The 18053-nt window shown below is 37.3% G+C and overlaps 1 protein-coding gene across 5 annotated transcripts in view; it reads left to right on the plus strand.

The window, feature by feature from the left end:
• The window catches only part of SMARCA2 (SWI/SNF related BAF chromatin remodeling complex subunit ATPase 2), a 117684-nt gene that overhangs the window by 68219 nt on the left and 31412 nt on the right, over nt 1–18053 (plus strand). For all 5 annotated transcript variants that reach the window (XM_082074466.1, XM_082074469.1, XM_082074467.1 and 2 more), the window contains 6 exons: nt 648–694; nt 2070–2236; nt 4140–4303; nt 6712–6939; nt 9033–9110; nt 14654–14872. In XM_082074466.1, coding sequence (XP_081930592.1) covers nt 648–694; nt 2070–2236; nt 4140–4303; nt 6712–6939; nt 9033–9110; nt 14654–14872 — 903 coding nt within the window. The remainder of the gene's footprint in view (nt 1–647; nt 695–2069; nt 2237–4139; nt 4304–6711; nt 6940–9032; nt 9111–14653; nt 14873–18053) is intronic.

Here is an 18053-nt window from a genome sequence, read left to right on the forward strand (position 1 = left end):
TTTTGAATTTAGATGTTCCACAGCAACTTAATCTCTATTTAGACTTAATTTATGATGTGGAGACACTAGTTTAAAGTGCCATGTATAGGAACTTTATGGCTAGCAAACTGCTGCTCTTATCCAATATAAACCAAATCTACCTTGCTTTTTCAGTAAAAATGTACTATCCAGATAGCATCTCTGATTAGGATCCAAACTATATAAATACAGCAGTATATCTGCAAAGATAAAAAGTGTCATAACTATCTGGAAAGCAGCTACATTTATGAATGAATAATTAAGTACATTCTGTGATGTATTATTGTTTTTGTTTTCACTCTTTGTTCTTTGTATGCTAACTATTAAATTGACTAATTTAGAAATGGATCTTCCAGTAATTAGTATGAATTAATTAGGTTCTACTGTATTTGTAATCTGGTAAAATGTATGCTGATGGAAGTTACCTCTACAAACCATGAATTTCAAATAATAGTAGAACAGGAAAACACTAAGCAGAGCACTGTTGCTACAATGTGGATTCCAAGAGTATGAACATAACGCAACTCAAACCCAAACACTCATGTATTTAATTTATTTGACACAAGAATGCATAATATTGGGTTACTGTGTAGTTTGTAATAATCTTTTTATTGCTTATAACTCTGCAGGAGTCCTTCGCTGAACATTTAGGCTACTCAAATGGTGTCATCAATGGGTAACTCAGTTTTTCTTCCTCTTCATGATATTGTAGTGGAGCTACTGTGTCATATTCTTTTTCTGGAAGAAACATGCTAACAAACTCCTGGCACATATCTAAAGCAAAAGATAACAGGACGAGAGCTGTTACATGAGCTTTTTACGAGCCTTCATCTCTTTCAGGGTGACAGACAGAAAAGATTGCAAACTGTTACTTTGAAATAGCTTAGATACTATCTGAAATTAATTGGAATGACTCTTCAGAATTATTAATTGGGATTGTCTTCTCTTTCTTTTTCCTTTTGCCTTCTGCTTTTTCCTCTTTACTATCTCCATTGTAAATTAAAGTAGCATTTCTTCCATTATTTGAGAGGGAAAAAAGTTTTAAATATTTTTCTTGGCACTTCTTTGTGCAGCTGTCTAAAATAAATGCTTTCTAAAGGGACCCTGTGTGTCTTCCACCTGACTCCCTTCCTGTTCAGTTCTTAATGATATTTATTTTTTTTTCCTTAACCAGTATACCAGACTATTTTTCTCATTGACTGGTATACCGGTCTACTTGTCTCCTGAACAGTTTAGTCTTTTGCTGATGACATGTGCATGTCAGAAGGCCGTGTATCTTGTGGACTTAAGTATACTGTTTCTAATGGTAAATCATATTTTGAGAGTACAAGCTCAAGGTTAGAAAAAAGTTATGTGAAATTAATTTTTGTAAGGCATATCACTGTGGTGCTGATGTAGACATCCTGTGTACTTCTAGTAGTTTTCTCAGTTACGATTTGAATTTCAGTGCTCAGGGCCTGTTTTGCCATTCATAGCATAGAATACAGAAGAGTGCTTATGGAAGCAACTAAACGTTGTTCCAGACTACTGAGGTTACATGGTTAAAGAATATATCCTGTCAAACTCCTTCCAGTCTCTGTATTTTAGTTCAGTTTGGAATATTTTACTTTCACATGCATAGTAATTGAGTGGAAAGTGAATTGTTTCTAATGTGTGCATGGCGAATAAAAGTTACAGCTGCAGTAAATGGCAGTTGAGCACAAAACTAGCAGGTGAATGTCTTCACTGATAACACACTGATCTAGCTGGGAAATAATGTGTGTTTTGATAAGTAATGAAACAGAATTGAGTTTCCTAAAGGAGGGTATTCTGTGTGGTTAAAAGTCCACAGTTTTTGTAAGTGAAGAAAAATCCTTTCCAAATAGGAATTCACATGGGTATTTATTTTTTATTTTAATCAACATAAACAGTTTTAAAGAAAGAGAAGTGCATTTAGTCTTGTTTATCTCAAGTAGAATAATCTCTCTGTTATACTCTGACCTGATAATGACTGCAAAATTTCCTAAATGTTTGCTTATTCTGGCATTTACTGTGCTTTTTCTCTTCAACAGAGCTGAACTTTATCGGGCCTCAGGGAAGTTTGAGCTACTCGATCGTATTCTACCAAAGTTACGAGCTACTAATCATCGTGTGCTTCTTTTCTGCCAAATGACATCACTTATGACCATTATGGAAGACTACTTTGCCTTCCGAAATTTCCTTTACCTGCGTCTTGATGGTAAGCTAAATGAAATAAAAAAAAGATAAGGTAGCATGCTGAGGATTATTTTCTTCCTTTACAAATATTAATGAACACAAACTTGAAATGCTATTATCCTCAAATGTAAAGTGGGGTAATGAAACTGAGACACAAATGAGCTGTGTCACTGTGCCACAGGATGTCTTTGTCAAAACTGGCTGAAGAACATAGTACCGTGCTAACAAAACCATCCTTGCACCTGTGACCTGCAGGTGTTTTAATGCTTCCCTTCAAGAAAGATGAATTATGTGACATTTAAAATGTTTTAAATTACCTTACACTGTGTATTTTAAAATGAATTATTTTTCGTGCTATAGAATGTCTGTGGCAATATACAATATGATAAATATGGCTCTTTATTTTCTTAAAGATATTGAACGTAGTTAATTAAATTTGTGACATGAACCCTTTTTTCTTCTTTTCTGGTTTTGTGGTGACAGATAACTTTCCGTGCTGAAATTTAACATATAAGTAGATCTATCCAGCCTTCTCCTCACATTATTTTCTACTCAGATCACGTGCTTTTTAAGGGAATGGGTCTCTGTGGGCCAGCATTTTGGCTGTGTGATTGTACTGGGTCTGGCTGGGATGTAGGTAAACTTTCCTCCTAGCAGCCCATGCAGTGCTGTGCTTTGTGTTTGTGGCTGGGCAGGGTTGGTAACACACCAGTGGTGACGCTCCAGTGTGTGGCTGTTGCTGGGCAGGGCTGGCACAGTGGAAAGACTTTATCCTCAAACCACCTCTGTACCCCCAAGGCCAGTAGGTTGGGAGTGGGCAAGAGTCTGGGAGGGGACCAGCTGGGACAGCTGACTCAAACTCAACCAAAGGGACGTGCTCCACAATAAAAGCTGAGGAAAGGGAAGATGATGCAGGAAAATTCCTTGTTACAGCATTGGTTTTCCCAAGCAATCATTATGGGTGCTGAGGCACCACTCTCCAAGAAGTGGCTGGACATCTACATGCTGATGAGAAGTAGCAAATAAATTCCTCTTTTAGCTTTGCTTTCACGCACAGCTTTTGCTTTTGTTATTATCTCAGCTTAGGAGCTTTTCCATCTTCTTTTCTCCTTCTGCACAGGGAGTGAGAGAGGTGTGTGTGGGGTGGCATCTGGCAGCCAGCTGGGGTCAACCCACCACAGTAACAGAAAAATTTCATCTTCTGTACATAGACGCATACCTGAATAAAAATAGCAGACTCTCTTTGGCTTTCAGTTACAGACAGAAGTGTAAAAAGGCAAACAGTGGACTATGTTAGGTGATCCAAAGAGACATTTGTCAAAGTACATGAAATTCATCCAGTTGCCAGAGTGCACAGGGCTTATTTTTTACTTGGAACTTTGTGTATGTTTTCACTATGATGGATTGCTCTCCCCTAGCCATTGTACACCATCACTTTCAAGATAGGATATTTTAAGAATTTTAAACCCTTTTATATTAATTATGACTCTAAAAGCCTACTCTGACATTTTGATAAATCTCTAGATAAGCAACTTAATATTTAGATGCTGTTGTGGCCAGAAGGCATTAATCAAAGCTGGAACACTCTTCTGTTTGTTTATAGTAAATTCAATTGAAATTTATGTGAGCCATAAAAAGGTATAACAATGTTAGCCAACATTTTACAGTCCACTTTAAAATGTCGAAAGAAATACTTATAAAGAGGTATTTAGAAGTCTGTCTCTTACATGTGATAAGCAGTTGATCAAAACACTCGTGGCCAGTGTTTATTCTGTATTTTGAAAAATGTGACAGATGGCAAAGAACAAGTGAGCTAAAGTTCCCTTCCACATGTACCTTTAGCAACTGACATATTATTTATATTATTTTGGTTCACATTTTGTTATATATTTTCTTTTTGTTATATCTTTTTAATTTCTTTTCAGGCACAACAAAATCAGAGGATCGAGCTGCTCTGTTGAAGAAGTTCAATGAACCTGGGTCACAATACTTTATCTTCTTGCTGAGTACAAGGGCTGGAGGGCTAGGCTTAAATCTCCAGGCTGCTGACACTGTTATAATCTTTGATAGTGACTGGAATCCTCACCAGGTTATTTTTATTTACTTATCTTCATGAAATATGCAAAGAATTTGTGATGCTTTTTGTGGGTTGCTTCTTTAAATTGGGGTTATAGCCTAGGGTGAAAGAAATAGATCCAGGTAAGTGGAATTAGTGGGGCAAATTACTATAATCAGGAAATGTTTTGGCTTGAATCTATGAGGTGATTCTGTGCCTGTTTGTGTTTTGTCTGAGTCACAGGGAATCCTCAGAGCTAGGGTCCTTATAGAACTGCTTCATTTGTATAACTGTACTCATTCTGTAACCTCAGGGCATTAACAAGTAAGTCCCATTTTGAGTCTTGGTACATAGTTTGCAATATTTTAGTAAAGGCTGTGCAGAGCACTGCCTGGCTCGGGAAGTGAGGGGCCATATGAGTGCAGCAGATTTGGCCTGGGACATTGAACTTACACTGTTGGTGTAGGTGGGTAGTAGTGAGTACAGATCACCAGGAAAAGAGAGTATCAAACCACTTTTGCTCATTTTTAAAAAGTCAGAAGAGGTAAATGAATTTTTGTCACTTAGTTCCTCTTTTTTTTTTCTTTTTTTTTTTTTTTTTTTTAAGAACATAAGTTAGATATCTCTGGAGGTACGTAGCTATGTTAAAAAGAGTCTTACGTAGAACTTTCAAGGCAGTACTCCCATAGATGCCATGATAACCAATTTAAAGCAAGGCTTAAGAAATTTGGAGCAATTATATTTAGAGGTTTTAAAAGCAGCTGAGAAAGCACTTTATTTTTTGTATTTTTCTTGGTCTTTAGGTCACTTTCACAGACAAGTTTAATGCAGAGTACAATCTTTACAGTATAGTAAAAATTACAGAATATTTTCTGGAGTATTCAGTGGGCCGGTTTTTAAGTTTCAACCTAAACGATTCTATGATTTGTAAAAGACACTGAAGATCATCAGTTCCAACGTGAACCTAACACTGCCAAGTCCACCACAAAACCATGTCCCTAAGTGCCATGTCTACATGTCTTTAAAACACCTTTAGGGACGGTGACTCAACTGCTTCCCTGGGCAGCCTGTTCCAATGCTTGATTACCCTTTCAGTTAAGAAATTGTTCCTAATATCCATTATAAACCTCCCCTGATGTAACTTGAAGCCATTTCCTCTTGTCCTATCGCTTGTTAGTTGAGAGAAGAAATCGACACCCACCTCGCTACAAACTCCATTCAGGTAGTTGTAGACAATGATAAGGTCTCCCCTCAGCTGCCTTTTCAATACAGGCAGTTTTCTCTTCTCTTGAAGATGGGAGTGATTTGTTCATTTTAACTAGCAGTGTGCTAGAAAGGTATAGCTGGGGAAGAGGGGAAAGAGGAGTGTAGCACTTAAACGGTGTAGTTCCAGAAATTAAAACTTGTATGTCTTCACTTTATCATTTTCCTGTGCTTCTGAGAATTATTACATAAATTAATATTGTAGTTTCACCGTTAATGCAAGCTTCAAATACACATTTAGCTTGCAGGACCTGCATCATATGTGCTCAGGAGGTAATTGTGGGAGGTAGGAGCTAAGAATGGTACTAAAAGCAAGGTGCTGGACTGAAATAAGAGAACTCATTGCCCCTTGTTTTTTTTCCTCTACATTAAGAAATCTGTGTGTTGTGAGGTACAACAAAACTGTGATAGCATTTTGGGGTTAGATACCCTTCACTATCTGACTATGCTGAAGTAGAAACACGTCATCTGTAGGATTTAATGGATTTCTCTTTTCCCTAAAGAAATGGAGAATATTTGAATTAATAAAATAAATTCTTTACCTATGACCTGCAGTGCACTGTTTACTTCCACCTTTTCTAAGTGCCATAATCTGACCAAAAAATAGTTACATTGATTCACAGTCTTGTATCTAGGATTTTCAGTGAGGAAGTTCGTATTTAAGATGTTTTAACACAGATATTCCAAATTAAAAGCCAAATCAACAGATCAAGTAAGTTTTAGTTAACATATTTAAGAATTAGCAATGGCCTTTAGTAAGTAAGTTAATGTATGGGTTTTTTCACAGTAATTTTGTTGCTTTCTTTTCCTGCATTCAAGGCATGTTTTACTTCAGGGCTCATAGTGGCTTGGAAGGCCAAGAGCTTTGAACAGAAGTAAATAATAAGCAAGCCTTCTCAGTCACTGCACATGCTTTCAAGAAGTTTTGGGCTTACTGTTTTTACACTGTACAGAGCATATCTGTGTTTTTTCCTTTCACTTTTCCCCCTACCTGGGTCTGATGAAGTTTTGGTAAAGAAAACAATGAGGAATCACCCATGTGAACTAAGTTGAACTGCTGTTTGAGAACTTCCTTTTTATCCCAGAAAGAATTCAGCATTATAATGTCCTTTAAGCAGAGAACAACTTCTGTAGCACACTTATAATATAAATCACTCTGTCTGTTCTTTGCCTAATAGGACTTGCAGGCCCAAGACAGAGCTCACCGAATTGGTCAGCAGAATGAAGTTAGAGTCCTGCGACTGTGCACTGTGAACAGTGTGGAAGAGAAGATACTTGCAGCTGCAAAGTATAAGCTGAATGTAGATCAAAAAGTTATTCAGGCTGGAATGTTTGATCAGAAATCTTCAAGCCATGAAAGAAGAGCCTTCCTACAGGCTATATTGGAGCATGAAGAAGAAAATGAGGTAAGGTAGTTAGAAGTAATCAGCAAGAGGATGTTTCAGGAAGTACTGAGTCATTTTTTCATCAGTTACAGAGACTGTCATCTCCTTTGAAATTAGAAATGTCTTCATATTCTTACCATCCATTCAAAGAAACAATTTCATTTTTCTCTCTGTTTTTGGTCACAGTAATAGGTTATGATGTAATGGTTACGGTTAAATCTTAGGGTAGAATTAGGCATTGTGACTTAAACCCATTCTGCCCTTTCATAATTTTGTCAAAAAATTGTTTTAAACAAAGCTTTTTCCAGAAAAGCTTATATGTTAAATGAAGTCATCTGTTTTTCAGCTATGGTGAGTAAATAGGATTGAATTTGCACCATTGTGCACTGGTCGGCCATTGCTTATTCATTGCAATAGAGCTGGAAACAAAATTTGAATATTAAATGAGAGACTGACAAGAAAAAGTAAATATCTTGGTTAAGTTATTAATATCAAAACAACTTTTACTTGCAAATACGGACTAGCATATCTAATAACGAGATTGTTTAATCATCACCATCATGCTTTAAACTTGCATATCAAAGCTTTTCACATTTTTATGTATAGCACCATATTCTATTTGTACTTTCTTAGTAGTTATTGTGAATTCAGCATCAAAACTCCCCTTGTTTTTCTTTCTTCTTTCCTCTTCTGTTTACCCTGTTTTTTTCTGTTAGCAGTACTAGATAAAGCAAAGAGGTAATTTCTGTGCATTTAGAAAGATATATTTGAATAATATGAATAATATGCTCATGAAGGCATTTTTTTTGTTGGGATTAGTGTTTATAATTTTTTTCTTCTGCCAAGCATACCTTGTTGGCAATACAATTATTCAGAGTAACCACAGATGATATGGACACTGTTGCAGCTTCTGCTGTGGGATCCCTTATTTTTTGCAGGTCACAAGTTGCTCTCTTTGAGATGATAGGAAGCATGTCAAACTTTCATGAGGGTCAGATTCTTCAATGATCATAAATGAAGGGATCTGTAGTCTTTTTTTTCTCCTTGTGTGTAACTATATAACTTCTTTCTCTGGAACGCTGAAGGAGCACTGACTAGAAGTGAGAAGAACTAACTCTCTATCATTTTCCCAGTTGCTTTTTTCATATTAAAATTGAAATCATATGTACATTAAGTTATTTGTTGGGAATTGCATTAAAAAGAATATTTTTTTCTAAGGTGTAAAAATCTTGCTAGTGGAGAGAAAATGTTTGGATATAGTTAAAGACCTTTTCTGTTTATTTCTGGGAAAAAAAAAGCTATAGAGTATTAACTGTATACAGCATTCTATACTTGCATTTCACTGAGTACAAAACATGAGTTTTCATGAAAAATTCTAGGTCTGCAGCATACTGTAACATGGGTTCAGTAAGCAGTCTGTAGTTCTATTATTTCTATTGAGCTGTTGTCAGATTTTAAATGCCATGTGCTTTCAAAATAATTTAGGGAGGGAAACTGAACATTGTGGACTCTCTTTAAGTGGATATCATAGCTGTTTAACATTTTAGTTGAATTATACAGTTCCAAGTTTTTCTGAGGATTGTTTCTGCTTTTATGAAATAATTCATTTTGTCTGAAATCAGAAGTTCACATCTCAATTTGTAAGCAGGTAATGATCAAAAGTTATTCAGCAGAGTTTTTTCCAGTATAATGACACATTTCTTTTTTTTTTTTTTTAAGCTGGACTTTCTAATTCTCCTTGCTTTTGACAGCAAAGGCTTCATAATGCAAAATAGTATTTATCTGGGAGTACTGTAGAACAGCAAAACGGAAATGCATATATTTTAACTGAAGCTTCTGACCCAGGAAAACCACAACCCAGAATTTCCTGGTTGCATATTTGCTCATTTCCTCTTTCTCAATTTATGAAGCTGTTGATAAGTCCCAGTCGTCTCTCTAATTTTGTCTGTTTTGCATTACTTCTGAATTGCCGAACACTTCAAAAGTTTTAGTTTCATTTTGAGTGTTTGACACGCATTGTGACAGAAGTTCAGTGCAACACTGACCTGATGGAGGCTGTTCCTGCAAGTTGTGTGTAGCTTCTTTTTAATACCTTTATCCATCTGCATAACCAGGAGGAAGACGAAGTTCCTGATGATGAGACTCTGAATCAGATGATTGCTCGACGTGAGGAGGAATTTGATCTCTTTATGGTAAGGATGATATGATCATAAGTAGAATATCTTCTATAGTGTATTTAACAAAGGCTTTAACCTGTTGTTCCAATTTTAGAAAACCTTTTTGGAGAAATAGGCTTTATTTCCACGCATTGTTTATCTGAGGGAAGAAAGGTAGTCTACTTAAATATAGGTTCCTCACATGACAGAAAGACTTCAGGGATCCTTCAGACAGCATAGTGGAACAGTGCCAATCTGGAGGAAGGGTCTAGCATGACCTGACAATTTTACAGTGCAAAACTGATAGTCACAGTTTGGCTTGCTAATTCTACAACACACTTTTATGTTTCAACATTTCTTCTGACTTTTGGGCTATGATATTGGCAAGGTGTCCTGGTTTTGTTAAAAACAAGACCAGTTCTCTTTTAGTGATTTTTCTTTCAGCTAAGTTCTTCTAGGTGTCTGTACTTTTCTGAGTTTTAGCCTGCATATTTTTTCTTGGATGCTGTACTCAGTGCTGATAAGACCACCAACAGAATGCTGAAGAAGCTCACGTTTAGATTTATTACTATGGTAGCCAAGAAAGACTGATAAGTTTTCCCATGTTCCGTTGTGAGAGGGGCTTGTTTGAGGAGGGGTGGATGGAACAGGTGACTAGAACTGATAAACTGAGGATGAACTGAGTATTCCATCCCATAATCGTCATACCCCTATATAAGAGGGTGATCACGAGGGTCACTCTCTTCGACCATGGCCGGCATCTAGAGAGTGCCCTGTCTGTCTGTCTGCCTGTGCTCTACAGGCCTCAGGCCCTGCATCCCTGCAACCAGGTTCTGGTTTGCTGTGCAGTCCCGCTCATGACTTCCGGGGTCCTGAGCTGCAGCTGCTGGAGCCGCCAGCTCCGCACACCCAGCTCCGCTGCTGGAGTGACGCCAACTGCACATCGAGCATTCGAGATTGGTTTTGTATATTTTGTATATATTCCCTATTTATTAGTAGCATTAGTAAAACCCTTTAAAACTCTCCAACTTGAAGTCTAAGTCTCTCTTCCTTTCCCCTCATCTTTCCTGTCATCTTTCCAATCTAAAGGAAAGGGGTGACGGGAGGAGAGGGGATAACAGGGAGCATCTGCCACTTTTTATTTCCGCCTTGCCTTAAACCTTGGCACAAGGACAACTACAGGAACTTAGAAGATAGTAAATTAGTATACTGACAGTGCTGTTTTCTTTGTGAGTTAACTGGGGTTTGCTGGTGGTTTTGTCATGGGCCCAGTTAGCTGCGTCTCTGCTGCTACAACTGTTGAACGGTTACTGAAATAGAGCCGATCACAGTGGTCCAAATGCGAGCAGCTCTTTAATACTTCACTTCTTTTTAATGCTGCTAAAACCCTGATGGAATAATTACTAAAACGTCAGTGCAGGCATGGCTCTTAACCTTTTGGTGTGTGTACCACATGGGGGTTGCTGAAGGACCTTTGAGAATCACTGACACAGCAACAGGGAATACTTAAGCACTGAAAGTAAAGTGGCATCCCTTCTAATTCTACAGAGGCTGCTTTGTTCTGCACGGTGCAACAGGACAGACACTTGTATGTGCATGAATGAAAGTGCATCAGGTGGTGGCCACAGAAGCAACCATTGATAGGAGCACAGGTTTTCACTCCCTCACCAACTTCTGCTGAAGGATTTATCTGTAAAACTTCACTGGTACACAGATGTGTAGGGGCCCTTTTTACATAAGGGACAGTTGTTCAGGTGCACAGTTGGCAAAGGCCTTATTCCCCTACATGGCCATGCCTTTTATCATTGCTGAGTTGCTAGCTTAAGTTACATTTAATCTTATTTCAGAACTTAAATCCCTACACAGAAAATTAGAGCTTACATACACCTCTCTTTTTAAACTTTCCTTCTGAGAGTTGGGTGTAAGGAGATTTACATGACAGAAACCAAGAGGTGGTCATTTGATCCAAAACTCAAAAGGAATAATTTCACCCAAATTATTGGCTGAAAGTACCCTCAGTTCTGTGAAAGCTGATGTGCTGCTGGAATAAGCTGCTCACTACTTCTCCTTCAGACTGAAAAGGGAAGAACTGATCCATAGGTTGAAGGTAGCTGATGGATTTATGTCAGCAGGAAATTTCTGTAAGTTCATCTTTTTGGATTAAGTTTGAAGGCTGTTAGCAACCATTCAGTAAAACAGTTGAGGGTCCTGGAGCGAAGACAGTTTTAGCACTGTGTGGGCTGAGTTTATGTTTTTCTTATTAATTTACCTGAAAGTTTTTAAGGGAGAGTAAGCCATTGGTAGTTATGTAATAAAAAATTGAAGATTCAAAACTAACATGCGTTGAAAGATGGGAGTTTGAAAATACTTAAAATAGAAGCAGGAAAGTTAAATATTAATGGCTAAGAAATAATTTTAACTGTTGATAAAGACTTGGTTTTTCATTTTAGTGAACTGTTTAGTTACAAAAGTCTGAAAAACAAGTTTGGCAGTAAGGATTGCTTTTCGTCTTTTTATCAGTATTTTAGGTCTTGCATAGTCAGGTAAGGAGGACAGATAGGTTTGTATTCTCCTTACCTCAGTGATGCCTATGCTGCCTCATTCCCTTTGCGAAGGTTGTGGAGACATAATCAAAATTCAGCAAACTTCCATAACCAAGAAAAATGTGTTTGGGTTTATTCATTGAACTAGGCCTAGAGGTGTAGAAACATGTATTTTGCTTAGTTAAAGTGAGAAGTTCTGAAACAATGTGCAGGAGAGTAGGTGGGTTCTTCAAGAAGCTGTTCTGTGGTCACTTTTCAGGTTATAAGTATTCTTTGACATATATCCTGGGATGTAGCTGTAGAGCTAAATACACTGTTCAGAAATAGAATATGTACAAGTGGACTTTGTTCCCCTTTTCAGAGACTCCACATACACAACAATAGGTAAAAACTCTAGATAGCCTCAAATGTCACACTGTCCAACTTTCACATTTGTTGCAAATGATGACACTTAATCGTGTTGTAAAAAAGTTTAGAATATATTCGTACAACTTTAGAATATATGTACAACTCTTGTCTTTTCATAATAGTCTGCTTCAACAAATGTTACTCTTCCTGGAATATTTAAGTTATTTTTTAATGTTATATTTACTGAAATAAAATTTCTTGATGTAAAACCTGACTTTCAAGTGGAAGAGTTGCCTTTCAAGGAAGGCCTCTCACCAGAATCGATGCCACAACTCCAGTAGTTTATCTCCTTGAATCCACAATGGCAATATAGCAGCAACTGAGTGTATAAATTACTGGTTTTACACTAAGTGACTTGGGTGTTTTTTTTAAGGACTAGTTTAGTAATAATTTAAAAGTTTAGGATAACCATTCACAGTTCACAAGACAGCAGTGCTCTGTGTTTTTTCTAAATTGGAATTTTTAGGCCTTGACTGTGCCAACACTTAAGTTCTTCACTTATGTGTAATCATCAGTGGTGTAGGACTTTATTTCCAGCATTTAGACCTCATGAACGACACTGTAAGTACAATTACATAATTAGTTACAGTAAAATAAGGTAGATCTGGTTTGGAAATACATGTTTTGGTAAGATATGGGAAGACAGGACCAGATATTACTCAGAGATAAGTGGTTTGAGTAGTATCCTAAGAAAAAAAAAAAGGCTGTTTGTTTCTGTTATATCTCTGATTAGCTGAGAATGTCTTCTAAGTTTCCTTCCTAAGTGCTTTTATTCTAGAAGACAGCTATTTAAGTATACTATTGTAGTGTTCGGTCTTTGCCTTGTAAATAGAAACGTGGTTATCAGGGAAAAAAAGTGAAGTTTCAGCATTCACTTGCTATATTTAATGTTGTTATAATATGATGTTCCTGACTTCACTGAAGTTCTCTGCTAAATAATAGAGAAACCTATCCCACCTGTCCTGTCTGGGCCTTCTCTCAGTACAGCTTGCTGATTGCCAAGTTGACAAGAAACCAAGCCACATGTGTGGCTTGAATGAGACATTTTTTGAAATGAATTCAGACTGAATGGTATGTTCTTTAAAAGGTGAAATGTGGAAGTCTGCTCTAAAAAATAAAAGGGTCTACAGCCCATTCATCATTGTTTGCAGTAATGAAGGATGGGGAGAACCTGCAGGTATTTATAGTTGCTTCTTGAATGTAGCTGGACCTGCAGGCTGAAGACACACATCTTACATTCTGCTTTTCACTGAGTTTAGAAATCAGATAGGGCACCAGACAAGATGATGAAGATAGTTTGCAGGATGCTGTGCCCGAAGCAGTATTTTGGGAATGTTTCTATTTCAGCAGTGCCAAGATGAGAGAAGATTGACCATATTCAACAGTTCCATTATTAAGTCTCAGTTAGTAAATATGGCTGGATTTGAGCTGTCCCTATAGGTAGATAATACCTCTGAATTTATGCATGTCTTTGTCTTGGCTAAGGGTATAAAACAATGTCTAGTTGGCATCCAGTATAAGTGCAGCATCCTACAAGCAAGAGGGAGATTTGCACATAATCGAAAATGCTTTTTACAAATGTTTACTGGCCAAAGCAGTAGCCTGTTCTGATTCTACCACCAATTCTGGTGCCAGTCTAATTGTGTCAGTTTTTCAGATGTAAAAATTAAATGCTTAGTGGCCACCTGTTCGTTTTCTCTGCTTAGCAACTGATTAGTGAGTGTCTAAGTATTAAATGACTCTTCAAAAAGCCTGTTTGAAAAGGCTATTTGTATTAACTGATTTGGGCTACTTCAAAAATGCAAATCAGATTCACAGAATGCTTCCCCAACAGGATTATGAGACTACAGTACATCAGGGGAATGTATCCTGAGTAGCCATATGTGTTTTCTGAGGTAGTTGCTCACCACACTTGAAATTGATTTATGTAATTATTTTGATTTCAGCTTAAAGTCTTCAGATTACCTTCTAATACTCTTAACACTTTACCTCCTCTGATATTTTTTGTACGTGTTCTGATTGTTGATTTGTACAGCAGTCCCACCTGGAAAAAATCAGTGGTTTAAGCATGTTGGCTTCCTTGGACTGTGTAGGCAAGCTTTTCTCTGAGTTTCTTAATTCTCTCTCCTGATTCCTTTTTTCCAATACCAGCTTTTAAATTTTCTCCTTCTGATATTCCGGGTCACAAAACTGGGATGTTTTCAGTTATTCTTTTTAGTTACATAATAACACCTTGTGGGGATGTTGTCAAGGAGTGATTAGTATTTGTAGGTCACATTTATGAATACAAAGAAACCGTAAAACCTGTTCAAAAAAGGGAGTTGTTTAATTAACAAGACACAACAGCATTCTTGTGATCTGCTTTGTATCACTTAGCTTCTGTGTTGTCCCAGTTACTTCAGTAAAAGCTAGTTACGGAGTAGTGAACTTAACTGAAAATCAACCATCAAGTGTAGTTTCTTCTTTTTATAGTTGTATTTTAGAAGTATTTAGAAGCATTGTGGAAGGGAAATACATGTGAAGGACTTGGTTTAAAGTTTTAAGTATCATTAGATAGCTGGGAATTTCCATGGTTCACTTAATATTTGCCCTTAAAACTCTTTTATCCTTTCCCAACTGCTCTTTCAGCGCATGGACATGGACCGTCGCAGGGAGGATGCCAGAAACCCCAAGCGTAAGCCTCGCTTGATGGAGGAGGATGAATTACCTTCCTGGATTATTAAGGATGATGCCGAAGTTGAAAGGCTTACATGTGAAGAAGAAGAAGAGAAAATATTTGGAAGAGGGTCCCGTCAACGCAGGGATGTGGATTACAGTGATGCCCTCACAGAGAAACAATGGCTGCGGGTAGGTTGTCCCTTTTGTTGTTTCCTTTACAGTTAAGTTTATTCATCTGTGGTGTTGGGTTTTTTTTTATTTTTGAAGACTGCACAGTTCCACTGGAGGGAGTACAATGTAGTCGTTAAGACCTAAATATCCAGGTTTTGCTGCTGTGCTGAAGGCATAAATAAGGATGAAGACTATGATAGCTTTCTATTGCAAACTGTTTTATTGCCATGGATGTTGACATACTTCTTATGTCTTCAGACACTTCTGTAAGTGTCTTCTTTAAGACATATATGATGGATTCTTTTACAGTGGAGAGGACCGGTGATCGGTGTATCATACAGCTTTCTGTGCTGCAGAAGCTTGATTTTATTTTTTTTTAAATACATGAATTTAACCCTTTTAAGAATTTGGAAACTTTCATGTGAGTCTTCTTTATCCCATACAGTTTCATTTCCAAGTCCTGAACATTTCTTCACTCCACTGAGATCAAAACCCTTGATAAATGATATGAGAATTTAAGGCCTGAAAGTAAAGATTCTAAACTTTACTCACACCAAATCTACAATTTTCTTATACTTGAGGGATCTTGCCATACTTCTGCAAAATACACATCCAATGAATTCTAATACAGATGCCTTTTCAGAATGGTAGCAGTGAGGGTGGGAAGGAGGTGAGGACTGATGGAAGGTCTTTTAAAAACCTGGAAATCTGATAATGTTAAGATTTCCAAAACATATAGATAAAGTGTTGTATGTGCAAAACTAGTCAACGTGGTTGGACAGCGTAAGTTTTGTCATAGAATAATTACAGACTTAATGCCAACATGAACATATGGTGCAGTTTTGTGCATGATTTGCTAGTTAGGTACAAATCTTACCTACTTCAGTTACAAATGTGATGTTTGTGAGAGTGGATTGTGCAATACTTGGCTAAGAGCTAATCCAGATTCTACTGCTGAATGTAAAGCTTAGGGGAGTAAAGGCTTGAGTTAGACATCAGCCATAAATCTAACCAGGTTTATGGAACTACAGGAGTTTGATACTTGACACTTTCACGTAGTCAATGGAGAAGGAAGACCTAGAAACGTAAGCTCTTGTCTGGATTCTCAAACGCTTTCCTGCAGTGGTAGTGCTTGCAGTATAGTGTACATCTACTAAAGGTCATTTTAAGCCAATTATTCTTAATGATAGAAAACTCTGCATAGGGCAACAGAGAAGTTAGATTTGGCGTGCATATTTTGTCTCTTGAGTTGGTTCTGATGTTTGTGTTAAGTGCTTTATTGTCAAAAATGGCAGCCCTTAAAAAATTATCTACTCCTCCTGCTCAGGGTGGAATCATCCGGTGCTGTATCATTTATAATAGATGTTCATCTGATCTGTTCTTTAAGGCCTTCCCTAGCAGTGAATTTAGAAGTCCACAGGGCAATGTATTTTACTGTTTGACTTTCCCTTTTATTTTATCTGAATTTTCTTGTTGGATTTTAGGCCAATTACTTCTTGTAATTACTCTGCTCATGCATAACAGGCTGCCACCTTTCTTTTTTTAACATTTCTTCGTCATAGAGTTTTTTCCTTGTTCGGTGTATTCTTAAGGTTAACAACCACCGGTCATTGTCTTTTCCTATAGCTCCTGTTTTCTAGCTCTCTTGATTATTTTTACTAATTTCCCCTAGCTTTTCTACATGTGACTGATGTCTTTGTGCAAGTTTGGTCAGAAGCTAGACTTGAGAATTCCAGGTGCAGCCTCATTTGGATAAGGAGGAAGAGTTCGTTTGCATAACTTATAGGATGCTTACATTTCACTATCCACTACTTTGTTTTCTCAACAGTAAAGGTATTGACTTGTGTTAAATTTTTGATCCAGCATAAGCCTTTAATCCTTTTCTGTGGACTACTTCCTGGCCATTTTTTCAGTATCATTTTTTGTAGAGTTGATCTATCATTACTAGTAAGAGGATTTAACATATGCCATTGTTGAATGATATCCAACTTTTCTTCACCAAAATTATTCTGAATTTTAAGCCTGTCCTCAGGTAAACTTCAGTCAGCTTGGTGTTCTTTGGAGATTTAGTAGGCATACTTTCTATTTTGTTTTCCTAAAGACAACAAAACCACTGAAAAGCACTGGACCATTTGATAAGGAGCCATTAAGGACTATTTTGAAAAAAAATTTCTTACCAGTTCCCCATATACCTGCTAGTAATTGTTTTCATTGTTTGCTTCTGAGACTCTTGTGAGGCCAGGACAGAAACTTTACTGGTCAAGATGGTAAATGTACTACTCCTTTTTCAACGTGGCTTGTTAGTCTGTTGAGAAAAACTAGTATTTTTCCTCCTTATTGAGTTATTAAGCATGTTCTCAAATTAGCTAAGTTAAAGCTAAGTTAGATTGCTTCACAGTACATTGCAGTCACTACTGTGATTCTGTTGTATACTTATTTTAACTTGTGCTTTCAAGTGTGCTTGAGAGAGTTTTGAAATAAATGCAAGTGTAGTAACAGCTATCATGCAATTGCATGAAAACATTCAATTAATCATTTCATGTTAACTGGGATGCACTGAACTACTTATATCAGTACAACTGGGAAAAAAATAAAAGAACTAGTAAGTTTTTAATTAAGAATCGTACTTTAATTCATAAGACACCTTTTTACCGATGTTCTGTATCATGCCACTGCCCAAAGGTAACTATAGATACTTCTGGTTTTATTGCACTGTTACAGAGGAGTGAGATTTATTTACCAGCACCAAGGGATGTCCCTCATATTTCCCCTTATTGCGGCTGCTTTTACAGTTTTATAGGTATCTTCTCATGGGATTTTCTGGAGTAAAATTTTGCATTTCTGACTAATAAGTTGGTTTCATAATGCTCAGTCCTCAGCTGTCTCTATGTGTCTTGGGGAAGTTGACTAGATCTCTTCTAGTTTTGCTTCAGTCAGCAGCCACAACTCAGACTGTGGAGATCAGCTACCTGCTCCTTTTCAGTTAGACCCTGACCCCTCTGCTGATACACCCAACATTCAAGAATATAGTTAAGGTCATGGCAGATCCCCACAGGATCTGCCACACAGCTCAGGGTCTGCACGCATGCATGTATACTGACAAAGTGTGTCAGCTCCTTCCTTGCTAGGAGGTCAAGTACTTGAGCTTGGAAGCAGGAGACAAAATAATCACAGAAGCCAAACCTATGGAAATATGCAA

The sequence above is a fragment of the Streptopelia decaocto genome, assembly GCF_964273445.1.
Source record: "Streptopelia decaocto genome assembly, chromosome: Z".
NCBI lineage: Eukaryota > Metazoa > Chordata > Aves > Columbiformes > Columbidae > Streptopelia > Streptopelia decaocto.